The sequence below is a fragment of the Colias eurytheme genome, chromosome 1 (genome assembly GCF_061535395.1).
Source record: "Colias eurytheme isolate Ceu_HAF_F1 chromosome 1, ilColEury1 Martin Lab GWU primary, whole genome shotgun sequence".
NCBI lineage: Eukaryota > Metazoa > Arthropoda > Insecta > Lepidoptera > Pieridae > Colias > Colias eurytheme.
Genome location: NC_142980.1, coordinates 5,737,299 through 5,755,691, shown reverse-complemented (window position 1 = coordinate 5,755,691; position 18,393 = coordinate 5,737,299). Strand labels below are relative to the sequence as shown.

At 33.1% G+C, this 18,393-nt stretch overlaps 1 protein-coding gene across 2 annotated transcripts in view; it reads right to left on the bottom strand.

Moving 5' to 3' along the window:
• Positions 1-3,735: 3,735 nt before the first annotated feature.
• LOC149911001 (UNC93-like protein) overlaps positions 3,736-18,393 on the bottom strand; it is a 56,839-nt gene continuing 42,181 nt past the window's right edge. For both annotated transcript variants that reach the window (XM_090101793.1, XM_090101782.1), the window contains 6 exons: positions 11,563-12,251; positions 10,726-10,951; positions 10,151-10,316; positions 9,372-9,639; positions 6,400-6,596; positions 3,736-6,135 (listed from right to left, as the gene is read on the bottom strand). In XM_090101793.1, coding sequence (XP_089957919.1) covers positions 6,013-6,135; positions 6,400-6,596; positions 9,372-9,639; positions 10,151-10,316; positions 10,726-10,951; positions 11,563-12,232 — 1,650 coding nt within the window. In that variant the 5' untranslated portion in view covers positions 12,233-12,251 and the 3' untranslated portion in view covers positions 3,736-6,012. The remainder of the gene's footprint in view (positions 6,136-6,399; positions 6,597-9,371; positions 9,640-10,150; positions 10,317-10,725; positions 10,952-11,562; positions 12,252-18,393) is intronic.

Sequence of the window (18,393 nt, the reverse complement as noted above, 5' to 3'; positions counted from 1 at the left end):
TGTGACTAATGAACACATCGCCGCAGTCGAATGAGAACCTATAGCCGGTTCGGGGTTTGCAAACGTATTGTAGGTATGCAACGGAGATAAGGAAATCATTATCTTCAAACACTATTTTTAACCGTAACGCCGAGGAATTAAGGATTACAATGATATATAGAGTGACGTGATTATTTAATTAACACTCGAAAAAATGCAATTTGTGTGATATACACCATTATTTACAATGTTTTCCTTTTAAGCATCTCGTCGATCATTTTCATCGGTTGACCTGTTTGATCTTACTACGTACTAGAAACGTTTTGCATTTGCAGTTAATTTGTAAGGTCCATGAAACAATAGAGATGGTAATTAAGTATACGAGTCATAAGGATACAAGTAACTCACATTCAATTGACAACAAAACAGCAGGCGCATGTGCATTTCAAATCTAGATACATATTGACAAATACATCCATACCTACTAATATTATAAATGCGAAAGTAACTCTGTCTGTCTGTCTGTTACTCAATCACGCCTTAACTACTGAACCAATTTGCATGAAATTTGGTATAGAGATATTTTGATACCCGAGAAAGGATAGGTTTTATCCCGGAAATCCTACGGGAACGGGTTTTTCTTTGAAAACGCGGGTGAAGCCGCGGGCGGAAAGCTAGTAATACATAATTATTATAGGGGTAACATTTATCATATAAAAAAATGTGTGCGTATATTAGTGTACACACAATTTATATGATAGGTCATAAAGAAGTTTCACTTCTTATTTTTCAAAAAATAATTTACTATATATGCAACTTTACAGAAATACGTCGAATCACGTGTGGTAGGGATAAGAAAAAGATGGCGCGTAACGGAAAAATGTCACGCGTAGCAAAAAAATGTCACACTAAATTTTTTTCCAACCCCGATACAGAAGTTTCACTTCAAAAAAATCGCAAAAATACTCAATCTTTTATCTATTTTAATAATTCTTTTACCATTAGAAAGCTCCAAGTTTATCGAGTAACATTTACAGGTAATTAACACGTATTTTTTTAAGTAACAAAAAAAACAGGTATTTTTTTTGTTACTTTGGGGAGCCACAGATTATAGCCACAGGTGGCGGAGCGGTGATATGCAGATTGCAGCTAGTTGTTTATAAACAAAATGGGTCTGTGTCTGTGTTGTGCTTTAGATAGGTTCAAAATAAGATACCTATTTATTTAATTACATTTTCATTGAATGATTAGTGGTTAAGTGTCTCTTTTATGATTGAGGATAGATATATATAGATAGAGAAAAGTATACCTACCTTTTGATCGCTGTTATTACTATATTACTTGCTCTGTGGCTGTTATCAGTTCGCAGAAGCAATGGGTAAGTAATAGGTATACAACAACAATTGCACAATTACACCAAAAAATTAAGAACATGTTCATAAATAAATGAAAACACTATACTTACAATTAATAGTGTTTTCATTTTGTACGGACCTTACGCAACAAATCATAAGAAAATACTTGTGAAAAACAACCAACGTTGTCTCAAATATCTGGAGCCAGTCTTTTTATTTTCAACTACCTAATTTTCTTAGTTACCTACTTTATGTTAATTCAAATAATACCTACGTACTACTACATATATTTAAGTACATCTGATGTAAAAAAATGTAAAATTGACATGATTTTAAAAGAATTTCTTGCCGGTGTTTCTCCGTTGAAACTGCTTTCCGAATCGGTGGTAAATGTCATGAATATTTAAGTGTTTCTAGAAAAATTGTAGTTAAATTAATAATATTTTTTTTGAATTCGAGTGTGAGTTTACTCAGATCACCTATGATTTTTTACGTAACCTAGATTGACTGACTTTTCTATACCGAATTCAATTTGCAGCGATTTAGTTTTCCCATTGAAATCGATAATAATTCTATATGAATCTATAATCATTTGATATTAAAGGGAATATCGTTACAAATCACATGAAGTACATAGGGCTTCTTTTTAAATTAAAATAAAGTACTTAGCAGGTACAAGTATACAAAATTAGTTCTTACCTTGTTTATTGACTGATCGTTGTGACTTGTGGTACTCTTCCCTGTATCACTTCACGATTTGTTGCATATCACAACGTAAAGTAATGATTTTATACTGACTCCTAGAATTTATTTGCTTTTCCCGATGATAATAAGACATCTACAAGGGGCAGAGAAATATAATAGCACTTATGAGATTATCAAGATAATCATTTTGTTGTGTGCTTTGTTTTCAAATTGGGGAAGAACCGTTTAGATAAAACCCAAAAAGTACCGTTAATTTTATAATTATCCGGAAGAAATATTTTATCAATTTAATAACATATCTAGTGTAAACTGGTTTGGACTGGATTTATAAAATATATACGAGGTTTACGTAAAATGGCCAAAATTTATCTAGTACGTCGATGTGATAGTTATCTACAGTTACGCATTTTTGCAAAATCATTGCAATCATAATTTGAAATACTTACTTTGTAAAAACTAAAAAGTTCCTGAAATTCACAAAATTGTATTTACATTTTTATAAAATTTTAGGCTAAAAATATATCTACAAGCATTTTCAGGTACTCATGATAGTTTCATTTATATAAATAAAAGTAGTGAAGGATTTACAAATGTGCCTTTATTAAAACTCCTGAAGTATATGTGTAAATTTTCTATAAATAAAGTGAAAGGCGTCATAATTTTTCAGTTAATATTTTTTATACAAAACTAGCTGACCCAGCAAACTTTGATTGGTTGGATACCATTACTAATACTCAAAAAAAAGTTATATTTATACTTTTGCTGTTTACAGTTATTAAAAAAAATTATACTTATACAGATACACAAAATATGAAGTCGATGGTCGAGTGGGCACGATTATTTATATCTATGTTTATATAGATATAGATATTATAATTGCATTAAATTCTCTGCGGATTTAAAGAAGTTATTTTTTATCGTATTTATTGCATTAGAATAATTAAACCGATAAAAGGTTTAGAGATACTTATTATAATTGACATTTTGTAATAGACGCTATATATATGAACAAATCACAGATATCGTGAGAAAACTTTATTATGTTTACATTTTCCAGTAAAGCTCAAGTGTCAAAGATACCTACGAGGGTAAAGTGCGCTCTTTTTTATTGAGATTTGAGACATCTAAAATTTTGTATAATTTGATAATTGGTTAGCAAATAGCCTTATTGTCTTGAGAAAATCTTTAAAGGGTTACGGTTACGGTTTTTAAGGGTTAAGGTTACCTCTGGGTTTTGCGTTATTATTATAAGGTCTCATGGACATTATTATAATAACGCAAAACCCAGATGTAAAAAGTGTGACTTCATATAGGTATGTATTCGCACTTTTTTACCTATTTCGATTTTTGAGCTCTTTCTTTCTAAATACATATTTGTATGGTCGTGCTTATTATATATACATATATGTATTTTACAAAATGTTTATAGTACCTAGTTAAAACTGTTTCGTGACAGGAGGAAATACCAAAATACATGATATATAGATAATAAATTAAAATTAAAGTCCCTGTCCAGGTCTTCTAAGAACAGCAAAAATTGTGTTAAGTAACTAATAAAAATTGCATTTGAGCAAATTGATTTTTGTATTCTTAAATACCTAATAGGTGTTTTGATATCTAGTGTTTTGTTCCACCTCATCAGTACAGACACGTACAGGTGAGTTGTTATAGTAACAGGTAAATTAAAACACAAAAATACAACAAACTAAGTGTTTATTTTCATCACAAATTCGTATGACAATACAGTGTAATAACATGATAATTTTAATTAAACAAAGGAAGTGTTATTTCCAAGTGAAATATACTATGTTCTACAATTACAGCTACTTATATTTTTATACAATAACATATATTTTTACACTTTATGTTAATTATCACGTGGTTTTGTTACCCTAAAGTTGGTACCCACCGCGCGTACCATAGACGAATATAAATTTTATTCTATATCATGCCTGTCAGCATTACATGCCGGGGCCAAATCATCACAACTACATACCAAAATTCGAAAATATCGCAGGCATCATATTTTAGTTACTTTAATTCGCATCTGCATTACAATTAACTGGATTCGAGATGCGTGGATAATTATTTTTCATTCTAAGTTGTTGTCCAATACGTATACATTACGTATATTAATGCTTCATAGGTATACTTAAGTCTACACCGTTGCATAAATTGCTAGGAATTTAGAATGAAACGATAGTTAAAGAAACATTCATGCCTTATTACAATAAATACTATATTATTTTAAATAAGGGATTTTTCTGTAAATATATCGCCTACGACATCACTATATTAAACATAGCAATGGGTAAACATTAACTTAATCTAAATATTTATAAACTTATGCATACTATTAATTTATTTGATCTAGACCTCTTAAATCTGATATTATAATAATAATTAGCTAAACGTGAAATCAACTTAATGTTTAGCTGTGTTTACAAAGATTTAAACAAAATTGTTTGTAAGTATATGAAAATGCATTCACACGACTTATAAATAGTGCAACTTGTTAATTAATCAAATCATAAACCAATCAGCAAAATAACTAAACAAAAATAATAATAACGCCACCGACATTAGTTGTTGCATTTAAAAACATCACGGTGAAGGTTATTATAAAACTAGTGCTGAAATAATTTAAAGATTAAACGAAAAGATTACACAGATGAACTAATCATTGCCTCAAAAATTACAATATGATAAAATAACTATTAAGATACAGAAATGATGTATGAATATTGTTTTTGGTCAATTATTCTCTATAAAAGAAAACAAGTAGACGTACAACTGTACGATAAAGGACCTTTACGCTTCACATGACATCTTTGGTGCCAGCCAAAAACCCAATAACTACGTTAATCTTTTATTTATTTGTTTAACAAAATTAAAAAATTTTGTAGTTCAAAAGTTGGTGATTCGAAATATAGGTAGGTACTCATTGTGAACATCATATTATAATTTTATTATAAGATCGTAGTTCCTTAGTAATAAATTGTAGTCTTTGTATAAAATACAAACATATGTAAAATTTTAAAACAAAGACCACAATTAAGAAATAATAAAAGAACAGTAAACACAGCTGGTTAGGTATTCATTCATAAAACCCATAATTAAATGACGTGTTCCTTTCGTTAAATATTGTCGCAACTAACTAACAGTATAATATAATACAGTAGCGTAAAGATTAAAAAAAAACTTCCAAGAAATGAGACAAATGAAATGCACAGAACTTATTTACTGGAATATGCACATCTTTAAATATGCGCTTTCTTTTAATCTATTATGATTCGTTGAATGCTATGTATTCAAATCAAGTTACATACATATAATAATTTACCGTTGAATCGTATGTCAATCGTAATAGCATTTATAATAATATTGATGACACGCAAAATATAGTCTGGATCTAATCTTGTTAGTTGGTATAACGGTAAATGAAGTCCGAGAAAGTCAACAGATAAGATATGGATTTATCTTTTATTTTCAATTTTAATAGTACTTCATTCAGGATTTTGCTTGCCTCTTGTTGTCTTAATACTACACACTGCATGGAAATGTAGGTAGCCGATTAGCCGTCATTAATGTATGTATAATTGTATATTTATACAAAATATATTAAATTTTCTCTTTGAAAGTATTTTTGGAAAAAACATTTATCCAAAATGTAAAAATTTGATCTATTCTTATACGTATATAGTTTTGATATTTAGTGAAAATAAAGAATTTCACAGAGCCGTATCAAAAGAATATTATCGATTAATCGATGTTTCGGAAAACCTTTGTACTTAAAACTCTGGTCGCTTCGTAAACAGAAGCCAAAACTTACTTATCGAATACGTATAAATAGATCTAAATAAATTCGAAATTATAATTTCAGTGTGATTTTGTACCTAAATGTTTTGTGTATGGCAAAATAGCACTGAAAAGTGCCTGGCGGTAAGCGATCCGAGCGATCGTATCCAACGCTTTACAGATGCGTTATGATGATCTCGTCGTCGATTTCATCCTTCTCATCGTCTTCCTCTGGGGGCTGTTTAGCTGCTTCTGCCGCAGCCACTGGGTTGTCAGCGATGGCCTTCAATCGGCGAGTCTGTAACGACAAATGCATGGTTCAATTGCGTGATTCTCATTGAATCGACGACAATAAACTACATTATAAGATGATAATTGTATTGATGAATTGCGTGTTTTTATTCATTGTTTGAAGACAAAATACATTTCACAACTAGTTACGATTGAAATATGAAATGGGACAATAAATCTATATCATATTGTTGCTAGAGCAATGACGTAATAATGGAAGGACGGGTGTTTGTTAACAATTTGATTAATGACTACGGATGTAAGTGTTCACCTTTCGCTTGTGCAGGATTTCGACAATAATGTATCCAACAACACCGATGAGGAGCACGACCATCATGACGTACAGCTTCATCCTGGCGCAGAGGTGTGTGGAGTAAGCGTAGGCTACCACGAACCCAGCGGCTTCCCACAGTCTGTAGTTCGAGAACGCAGCCTCTTTGTTACGCCTGAAAAGTACTCCATACAGACCTGAAACAATTATAATATATTGAATAATGTTTTCATCTGAAATTGAAATCTATATAGGTATCCTACAGGCTACATCTATTCCTATAGAACTGGAACAGATAGAATTTCCACCTCCTAAATCTTCTTCTTTATATATAAAAATGAATCGCAAAATGTGTTGGTAAGCGCATAACTCGAGAACGGCTGAACCGATTTCGATAATTCTTTTTTTATTATATTCCTTGAAGTACGAGGATGGTTTTTATGTAGAGAAAACGTAAATATGTACCACGGGCGAAGCCGGTGCGGACCGCTAGTCTTTAATATAAAAATGAATCACAAAATGTGTTGGTATTAAGTGCATACTCGAGAACGGCTAAACCGATTTCGTTAATTCTTTTTTTATAATAATCCTTGAAGTACGAGGATGGTTTTTATCGAGACAAAATGTAAACATGTACCACGGGCGAAGCCGGGGCGGACCGCTAGTTTGATATAAACATGATAGTGCTTTTATATAAACAGGATAGTGCGTTTTTCACATTATATTTTAGGTACCTATAGTTATCTATTGAAGTATTAATTGTACATATATTTGTAGTCTCATCCGGGAAATAGTTAAAGGCAATCGTTCAAAAGGTAATTTATTTATGAAGTTTCGATAAAAACGTGCCTTTGTAAAGCGTGCGTGACAGTTTTGTTGCTTCAAAATCACTCTGAGACATCGATACAACAGCGTCCTAAATCTTGCTGTAACCACGCAGTTGAACAATAGTGACATATTATATTATTTCAGTACAGTTTTTTTTTTCAATGTAAAATCATTATATCAAACTATTCGAACCCATAGAATGGCACAGATTGAACCTTGATTGAACACTCGATTTAAAAATTGTAATATTTAGTCGAAATGAAAAATAAAACAAAGCCCGCTTAAATAAGTAATAATATGTCTGTTTATCGTCCATAAGTGACTTATTTTATGTTATATGACGGATAAGTGGAAAACTGGTGGATAATAATGGCACGAGTAAAGTAGCATGTAACAGAAGGATGTTTCAGTCACATTTATCTCATAATTACATTTAATTGTGATTTAAGTGTTAATAGAACTTAGTTCTCATATTAAATTAACAGATAGCATCGATCTAGCGGGCATTGTAATTACACAGTACGCTAACAATTTTAACGCTTGTTAAGGATATTTATTTGAAAGATAAACCATTTCCTTGATGACAATGCACTGAAGTTTCTAGATTTTCATGAAACGTTTATGTATAAAACTGAAAAATTAAGATTATTTTTAAAATTAATAACAATTAATAATTACAAGTACGTTAACTTGACTTTAACAAACACGTTAATGGTATAATGTCTATTCATATCAAAGATCGATCGAGTTTAACAAAAAATAAACCTGAATATTGCAAAATTAAACAGGATATGTACCTCACACAATGTTTAAGGTAAAATATATTATTAATTATTCATTAAATCGATTTGTTTTGTAACCAAATGTTTTGGGCGCTAATTTACCTAGCTAATTAGAAAATCACACCTTTTTAAAATACAACTAAATTCAAACAAGAGTTTTAAGTATGATATTTTTTACTGTGTATGGCAAGTATAAAAGTGGGTCATATATTTGAACCCTGACATTCCAATATAGAAATGAGGAAAGTAGAATAGCAAAGGCACAGTATAACCAGTTTGCATGTTTGTTCCAAAAAGTACCGTACTCTGGTCCGTATTTGATCGTATTGTAGAAATAATATTTGAAACTGTTCAGTATTATACAAGTATTTATTACAGGAAGTCAGTCATTTTTCATAGAAAAAAACTGAATGGAAGTAGGTAACTTTTTATAACTACAAGGAAACATGTCTTACTAAAATATTCGTTTTAAATTATAAAGTGTTCGCCTATTTGGTTTAATTAATTTCTTTGGCGCGTTTGAGAGTAGGCATAATGAATATTAATCGTTTATTCTATTCATTTAAATTTGTCCGAATTCAGTATAGGTCAGTAATTTCGTATCTTAAGTTTTTACAAAAAGGATTTAATGAACACAAATTTCGATGTTCTTGGTCGTGTTTATCAAGCCGTGACGAATGTTCGCACGTACAATAATACATTGCAATCTTAGAGCTGAATGTTATTTCGTATTTTTTACAATTAGCCCACGGCAGACGCTGATAAAGCCGATTATAAGGAGGTCGATGAACCTTCTGAAAAACTACTTATTTCTATGTGACGCTAACGAATAGCCTACAATGGTTGAACTTTATTATTACAGTTTTATAGAAGCAATGATAAAAAGTTAGAAAAAAATGTATGTTTGTACGTTTGAGTATTCTCGTAATTCATGACTATAAATAATTCTTATATAAAGTATGTAAGTGAGAGAAAACAGTTACATATTAACAATCTTAAGGATATGTTTTGGAAGATGATGTTGAACGTGATCTATTGTGTCAGGTGTATTCAACTCGGCAAACAAAAAATTTGATAAGACAAAAAATATTATCTATATTCATATTCAATGAAATATAAAAGATTTATTTGACACAACGCAGGTGTTAACAAGCGCAAGTATATTAATGTTTTGCTTAATTAAGCGTATCTTTTATTTAATTCATCAATATTTATTATAATCCTCGCTTAAACAGTTTTAATTGAAACTTAATCACTGAAGTTTATACAAAAATTGGTCAATCAAATACAAATATTTTGTGACTTCGCTAACTATGTAATTAGTTAATTGATGTTAATAAAAACAATTATAAGACAACATACCGTTCACTTGGGTTTGCCACACGGCATCACCGACTCCCCACAGTCCCGAAATCACGAAGAAGGTAGTAGGGGTTTCTGGGTTCGGTCTCCAGATGAGAAGCCAGACAATGAGGCCCAAGTGGAGAGCTGCTCCCATCACCAGGATGGGGAACCGCCCAATGTACTTCATCACCGAACCGAACAGCAGCGAGCAAATAGCGTTCACCACACCGAAGCAGATCATCACATATCCAATGGAACGGATGCCCAGCGCACAGGATACGTATGCCTAAAAAAAGTTCTGAGTTAAAAAATACACTTTATCTTCGCTCGATAGATTGTTAAAGGTAACATTAACTACGTATGGATAATGGAGAAAAAATATGATTGCCATTCATGATTGCTTTTGTTGTAAATATTATCTCGTGATGCGAATTTTGAAAAAAACGTTATCGTGGGATTGAGTGGAAAATTTCGTGAATATTTCCAGTGCAATTTGTCTTAATCTATACTAATATTATAAAGCTGAAGTGTTTGTTTGTTTGAACGCGCTAATCTCGGGAACTACTGGTCCGATTTGATAAATTCTTCGGTGAGCTCATTTATAGAGGAAGGCTATAGGCTATCACCACGGTACGACCAACAGGAGTGGAGCCACGGGGGTGAAACCGCGCGGAGCATCTAGTAAAGAATATTAAAATAAGCCAAAGAAAGAGTAACAAGTTGATATTTTTCTTTTAAATATAATAGAAAATAGAAAGGTTTAATTTACAAATTTCCGAATCCTAATAATAATTTACCTGTGTATAGTCAGCCCCAATAAACGCCTGTTCCATACCGATCCATAATGTAATTGGAATCAATAGTTGTTGATTTGGCTTCTTGAGCTGGTAAGCTGTCGCAGAAAGTAGTTGGATTCCAGTGAGCTCCTTGGAAGGGTCTGATTGCCTTTGCTTCTCACCATACCTAATAAAAAAATTAAATCAGTAAATTCGTGCTGATATAACTCGCATGCAACGTACATACCCGAGATTATTGAATAATAATTACGAAATTATTCACATCAGTCTAAATTTATCTTGTATTTTAATAGCATTATTTTTGCATACAATGTAATTAATAAGTGCATAAAAAACGGCATGATGGATGAGTATTTCGGCAAACTTCTTGGAACTTGTATCGTGGTAAAGCGGGATAAAGCTCAGTTTATTTTTGTTTTTAATTAATGGTTAGTGAAGGCTCTTACAGGGCCGACGTCTACTATAAAACGAAAATGTGACTTAATGATATGGACGTAAACTTGGTTGTCTATAAAACCATAAGCTAGCTCGTTTTATTTTCGCTGGTCAATATCGGTTCATGTTACTGGACTTACCGAGAGAGGGGATCGACGAAGAAAGCCACCATAAGCACGGCTACGAACACACAAGCGAGGTATATAGCGCTGATCTCATAGATTTCGGTGTCTGGAGGCCGGTGGAGGTTCTGGTTGTCGTGCGCACCGCCACCGATCATGCAGAAGTTCGCTCCGCAGGTGAGGAGCGTGGTGCTCGTGTTTTCTGTTGTTACATTGCCGCCGCTGTGCACGCCGGACGAAAACACTGTGGGGAGATTGGCATGGTTTCATCACGGAATAAGCGGAGCGGCGTATGAAGGAGAAATTTTAGCTGACACCTACTTCATTCTTCGTTATAAGAAGTTTTTGATTCAAATATAAATCGAGTTCATTACAAAAAGGCCCTGGTTACATTTAATATTTTGTCTTCGAATGTTGATAATCTCGAAGTATTATTGAATTTCTAATAGATGCCCTACCTCCTTATTAATAATTGGAATGAATTAGTTATTTCATTCTAAAAAACAAGTAATTGTTTATAATTATTTATTATGCAATCAGGTTAGTAAATTATTCATAAAAATTATAAATTCACATCTTTAACGTTGTAATTATTGATATAAAACAAACCACCTACTTTATCATTTAAAAACTCCTATTGAATAACAATAATTGCAATTCATCATTGTGAAATTCAGTGATCGTTTTATTGATCTGTATAATGATTAATAATAATCAAAATATAATAAATTGTGATGGTCAGTATGTTTTATTTATCATGAATCATTTAAACATATTATTGTGGTGGTCAGTATATTAAAACTATCTATTTTTTACAAGCTTTCAATGCAAATTCAAATATAATTACATACGTACCTAAACTTGATATGAGGTTACCCCACAGTTCAGCAGTTTGCCAGGCGAGGAAGAAGAATCCAAAGAACCGCACAATAATTCCATCAACTGCTTGGTCTGTCAGTTTCGCGTACACACTTCCCGCTTGTGTCAAGTACGTAGCCTTCGATGTCCACATAGGAGCCGCTCCAAGACCGACTAGAACGCCGGCCGGCACTAATGTATAGAAAGCCGGGAAGAACTGCGCACCAATGTACGGTGCGTAGCAAAGCATGGAAAGGCAGAGCGACCATTTGACCGTTAGCCTTTTTATGAGGAACGTCGGCACGAAGATGCAAGAGACGACTTGCGCAGCGTAAATGGAACTCAGAGACACGGTTCCCAGGCCGTCGCGGGCATTGATCGACGACTGCAGGTTCGCCGTGCCTTGGAAAGCGGTGAACTGCACCATGAACGCACAGCTAACGGCCGCGACGTTCTTAAGTATTCTCCACTTTTCGCTCCTAGCGAGCTTAACTTTTCCGGAGGCGTAGGAATCGTCTTCCATCGGCAGAGGCGGAGGCTTGACAATGTCGCTGTTCGAGTCGCGGTCATGCTGGTAGCCATCGTTCTTGAATCCCGTTTTGAGGGTGTACACGGAGTCCTTGACCGGGCGGTCATCTTCACACCCGCCGCCGTGCGTCGCAGTCATGCCGTGTTCTCTTTTTGACCTGCGGACGGAATGGAAAACGTTAGAAACTTTCACTTTTATCGTTGATGAATAAACTAACACTTGCACTTTCCATACCTATTATTATTCAATTATTATTTGCACACGATTTTGTCTTTAAGAATGATAAAATGTCGAATCGGTATTATTGCGTATTGAACATAAGTCAGGTTTAAGGGACATTCATGAGCCAGTTGTTGTGGAACGTTAAGGTTGGAGAAAACAATAAGACAGCGTGTTGTGATCGACGCTGTTGTAGTTTCTGTAACAATTCCGATTTGATTCGCATTCTACATTACAATGAACAACATCGGCTGAGTAGGTACATACAGGACCATTGTATTGTGTTTCACAAACTATTTCGTCATGACATAATCATCAGACGACCACATGGAAAACTATGGACTGATTGAAAGGCAGCGTTTTTAAAATTACTGTGATTATACAAACAATGTCATGGACTGTACCGAGCTACGATTAATTTGATAAAAGTTGTTCGTGTTCTGATGTTCTAGAAATTATATAGATACCTACCTCATTATTAATCTATAATTTCATTAATAGATAGGCATGCAAGATCAATGTACCGTTAAAGATAAACGGCTATAATGTACTATTATAAATGAAGTACTACAGGGTCCTTTTTATTTGTTTCGAACGTTTACGGAAATACTAAAATGTTAGGCTATTTGCAACGGTTTTATATCGTTCGAGGACAAACCGGCGTGTACGTGACATCCTTTTGTAAACTGATAGATATTTAATCTCAAAAATGCAGTAAATTAAGTTAAAATTTAAAGGATTAACAGCTAAATCGAAACTATTAAACAATTTGCATGATCACATTTTGTCAGAAGTGAGCAAAGCTATAAATATTTCCACTAGGGTAAATTGGTGAATCCCAAACTATGAATAACATGTGTAAATTATGTTCGGTAGAACTGAAGTCAAAGCAGAATATTTACATAAGATGGTACAAAACGTTCACCTGTATTGCCTTATGTGCACCTTCTATTCTGTTGTGAAATACTTGAAGGTATTTTAACTGATGTTTATTTAATGATTTGTTATCGCTAACGACGCAACCAAGCCTCTTAATAATTCAAAATAGCAACAATTCACGAGCTTTTTAATTTACTGCAAAAACAATTAACTTAGCAAAAAGTCGTTAATTAGGTATTTATGTGAATAACTATCACAAGGACAGAGATATTTAAATATTAACTAAATTATGGCGTGTTCAAAATAGCGTCTCAAAGCAATAATAGCTAATTGTTCGGGCCGTATTTGGAACAATAGTAGAAAATCCATAAAATGCGATAATATCACGTTCTAAATCCATTTAGAACAGACGAATGGTACTCAGGGTGTTCGACACGAGATCAGACGAGTGCTGTATACGAACATAAAATGGATTAATTTTGTAGCTTGTTCGACGGAGCGTTAATATTGCCAGGACGTGATTAGGCACTACCAAGAATGGCGAGAAGGCGATTAAAAAGGGGCTGATGGTGTCATGTTGAAACGCTAGTACATATTCCGCTCAAGTAGGCACCGAAAACAGGCACTCATTGAATGTTCCATTGTGAAACTTAATAAGTATGTACGTTATCGTTTGTTGTTGGATCGATGTGGTGTTGACATTTGTTTTGTCTATTTTGTTTATACGGCCTGTGTAAACACGGATGGAATACTGGCTACGGAGTATACGACTCTTGTTCTTTATGTTGTTCTTGTCTTGATCTGAGCTGTAAATTGGACTAAATCCTTCGCTTCGGTCGCTTAATAGAAAGTATACAATAGGTACATTGGGGAACGCAATCACTTGCAAGTAATCTGACTTGGGTGCGTTCTTGGGTCTATAGGTTTTTTACTTTGTTATGTAACAATTTTAATGAATATTGTAACTGCTATGAATTAAACGATGCGCTGAAAGAGACGTAGTTTTGAGACATTTAAAGGGGTAAGAACGCGTATGTTATTATGTATGAGATATAATTGCTTGTTTATACCGGCAATCAACACAATGGAGACTAAATATGGCTCGGTCCACATAATCCTCGTTGATCAGAATAATGACCAGTGCTTTGAAGATAACACAAGACTTGTATTTTCATTGTTCTCTAGGAAATATGTACAATACTTTATGTAACACAAGGAAGTATAATTGCAAATGCACATATATGAATTATTTCGTATTATTAAATGGAAACAGTGCTAGCTGACCACATAATGCATAAAAGTAGTGCCTTTGATGATCTTGCCTATTAAGGCTTATACATGCGCTAATAACCTTGACCATACTTGACGGATCTCAAACCTCTCCCACTGCACCTTCTTTTTTCCTCGCATTTTGTATTTAAAAAGATACTAATCAGTGAAACAAAATATCCTCGTCAGGGACTGTTGTGTAACTGATAATTTATTAAACATAAAATTTTCAGAGCTCTAAGTCAGCAGGTTACGAAGTTTATAGAGTATTTGCGGAAAAATCGATGACCACGGCACATTTTTTTTCTAGAAATCTATTAACTTTGGAAAAAAGTCCTCGCGAGCAATTAAAGATCAAAGACCATCCTATTTTATATATTTTTTTCGGTATTGTGCTTTATGTTGTACCAGACTTTATAGAGGTTGAACATAGTCGAAATTGCCGGGTAACGCCTTAAACATTAAAATATAACAAAAAATATATTATAATAAAATTTTTTGTTATATTTTTATTAATATAATCAAATTTGCGATAAAATCATTCATCCTTGTTTTATTTTAATACACTATCCAAGATACGCGATTTGTAGAGAAAAACATTCATAAAGTTTATTTGGATTAGAATGCGATGTTAGTTGCGCTTTAGCAGAAGAACTACTGAACGCATTTGCCTGAATTTTAGTATCTGTCTATATTTATATAACGTTTTGAGGTTTTAAACGGCCTCACAATAATTCATATCCCTACAAATAAGGTAGATAATTCTCGTAATAATCGCTCGCAGGAAATTACCACAATTCGGGTAGTTGCCGTGACTAAACAAACAAATAAGTAAGCCTATTGAATAATTCTCCCACGGTATCATAGCTATCTTCACTTCCTGTGCCAGCAACCCCGTCATCGTTGGGTAATGAGCCGAGCAAGGTCACTCTGTCAAATTTGCAATACGGTAATGTGCTGGTTTTTTCAGTCAACGCCATGAGTCTCTTACTCTGTTGTCCTAATGTCAATCCGTAAACCAAATGTATGTGAACAACAATACACATCTAGATAACCCCTGCCATCAATGTTAATTATACTCAAACATCTAGTTCGTTAAAAATAATATCATAAATTCTGATTCTGTTATAAAATTTTAAATTTTAGTTACCTACATGATAACAATTTCGGCGTTGGCGTTGGCCTTTCTTTTAATTATCAAATTAAAAGGACCATCAACACGTTTATCGCTTAAATAAACACAAAAAGCTACAAGCAGTCGCATCCATTATCACACTGTACAGCCTTCACTTGGCAGATTAGCTGTTGACCTCCACGACGAGTAAATACAAACGTTTTTCAATAATTTGTCCTTTCAGAGTGCATACATTAACACGCTGCCAAAATAATCACACCGAGCTGTAATAATACTAGGGTATTGGACAAAAAGTTTTTATTCTACGATAATTAAATATTTACGCAAAAGCAAAAATCGATAGCGTATTTACTTTTAACAGCGATGGAGTATTTAAATGACATCCCTCGTATGTTTAAATAGATTCATACTATTTATGAGTGAGGAATTATAATTATAATTTTTACATAAGTACCGTTTAAAACTTACTATCAACCATGTAAATAAACAGGGTAATGGGCTATTACAACCGAGCGATTTGTGACTGACAAATGTGGATATGGTAATATGACAAATTACTTCCATGGGCATTCAATTGGTATACATCACGAATATTATTCGCATGTGCTTTAAATTTTTGTTTTGCGGCTTCATGACCGATATTGGTAAAGTATTGTCCTCGGCTCAAGTAATGATGTATTTAAGACCAGACCCAATTAGGTCAAAGTCAGGTTATAATTCAGTATTCGAACATTCAAAGATATTTTTTAAATGTTAGTACGTGGAAGCATAAGTTTTAAGCATGTATTCAGTTATAAAACTAATAGATGAATAAACACTCATCCGAAGTCAAGGCCCATAAAGAAGCTCCGTAAACAAGCTTTGTCTATCCGGAAATAACAGAATAAAAACCTCAATTAAATCAATGCTAGCCAGAAAATGTGCGCAAAAACTTATCAAAATATAATGACACAATATGTGAAATATTTATTTTAATGGGATTGCGTTCTTTTATAATTAACTAGCGACCCGCCCCGGCTTCGCACGGGTGCAATGCTGATTGCTGATACTAAATACACTACAGAAAAACTGTGAACGTTGTATATAAAAACATAGCGGCCCGCTCCAGCTTCGCACGGGTATATATAAAATAGATAGCCGGGCGACCGGCCGGTACCGCCGCAAACGCTACGTCCCGCAATTTTTAAATCTGTAATATCTTCGAAAATATTCACTTAAATCATACGGTGTACAGGGCCATATAGATCTATATTAAATGAACAATGTATTCAAGGTATTTAATTGGTTAAGGATTAATGCTGTATTGGTTAAAATCGCTTCGAAAATTAGCCATTATTTGTCGTAAAAAGTAAATGACAAAAAAATGTTATTGTGGGTTATCCATAAGAGATAGACATATACCATCGCGGACTTTTCTGTAGACCTTTTCAATGTGTATAATACTTAGTACATTATTTTGATAAAACTCGTAGGGTTCAGCCTGCGTTTGCAATGTAAGCGGAAAAGATGTAATTTTTTACGACATCACATTAGAAACCTCAAAAATAACAGTACTTTTCCACTATTTAATGGATGTTATTATACATATAAACCTTCCTCTTGAATCACTCTATCTATTTAAAAAAACGCATCAAAATCCGTTGCGTAGTTTCAAAGATTTAAGCGTACAAAGGGACATAGGGACATAGGGACAGGGAAAGCGACTTTGTTTTATACTATGTAGTGATTGAATTCATCAAATGCTTCGTCAGGTATGTACAAAATGTGTTTTTGTGAGAGATTAAAAAACGAATGCAAAAAAATCCTTATTTACCTACATGACCACCAAATTAAAAAAAAATAACATTCGTACATTGTTATGAAGGAGAATATCATAGCTACGTTAACCTTATTATTAAGACAATAACAACAGAATGCAAATATATTTAGGTCTATCAATTATCAAATAACGACTTAATTGTCTAACTTCGATAAGTATAGGTCATTAAATTATACAAGCAGGAATTTATGTAAATAATGACATTCAAAGTAGGTAAGTGTATCGTTTCGGGCGGTGTGACAGTATTACATTATGTAAATTTATTATAGAGTTAACTATAAGTATTATTTATTATAAACTTCGTGCAGACTAGGTCAGCAAGACACGATGCTGACACTAAATTATTTTATCAGCAATCTTTAATAAATAGCATCTCATTAAGCATTCATAGACTCTAAGATATAAGTGGACACGTTGCAGTAAAATTGTGAAGCTTGGTAATTGTATAAGCTATAATTTACAAACATATTGTTTAATTAAAATAAGTTACAAAGACTCGGGATACAAGCGCATGTGTAAATTAAAATAACATACAAACCATAGTTCATGCTATCTTGAAATATATCCAGTACTTTAAAATATGTATAGTTTAAATCATAGCTTAATTAAGTACCTCCAGCATTTATGAATAATTTAAAGTTAAAAAAGGCAACATATTATCGGCGTGTGAAATGCTGAGTAATAAAGCGTAAGAGAATGGTCATGACCCGTCTTCATGATTTTTTGTTTATAAGATGCTTATTATTATGGAGGTTGAATTCATAACAATCTTTGTGATATTATAATCATCAATAGTGATAATTTAAATCGATAAACGTACAGAGACACGACATCTCTACATTTACAATTTTAATTGATGAAAAAATACAGCGTCCCTCAAGTTCTTTATAATAATTAATATCTACACGCAACATTCATTGACCGTTATTGCTTAGCTCACAAAAACTGTGTCTTCTAACACTGGTCTCGTTAGGACAT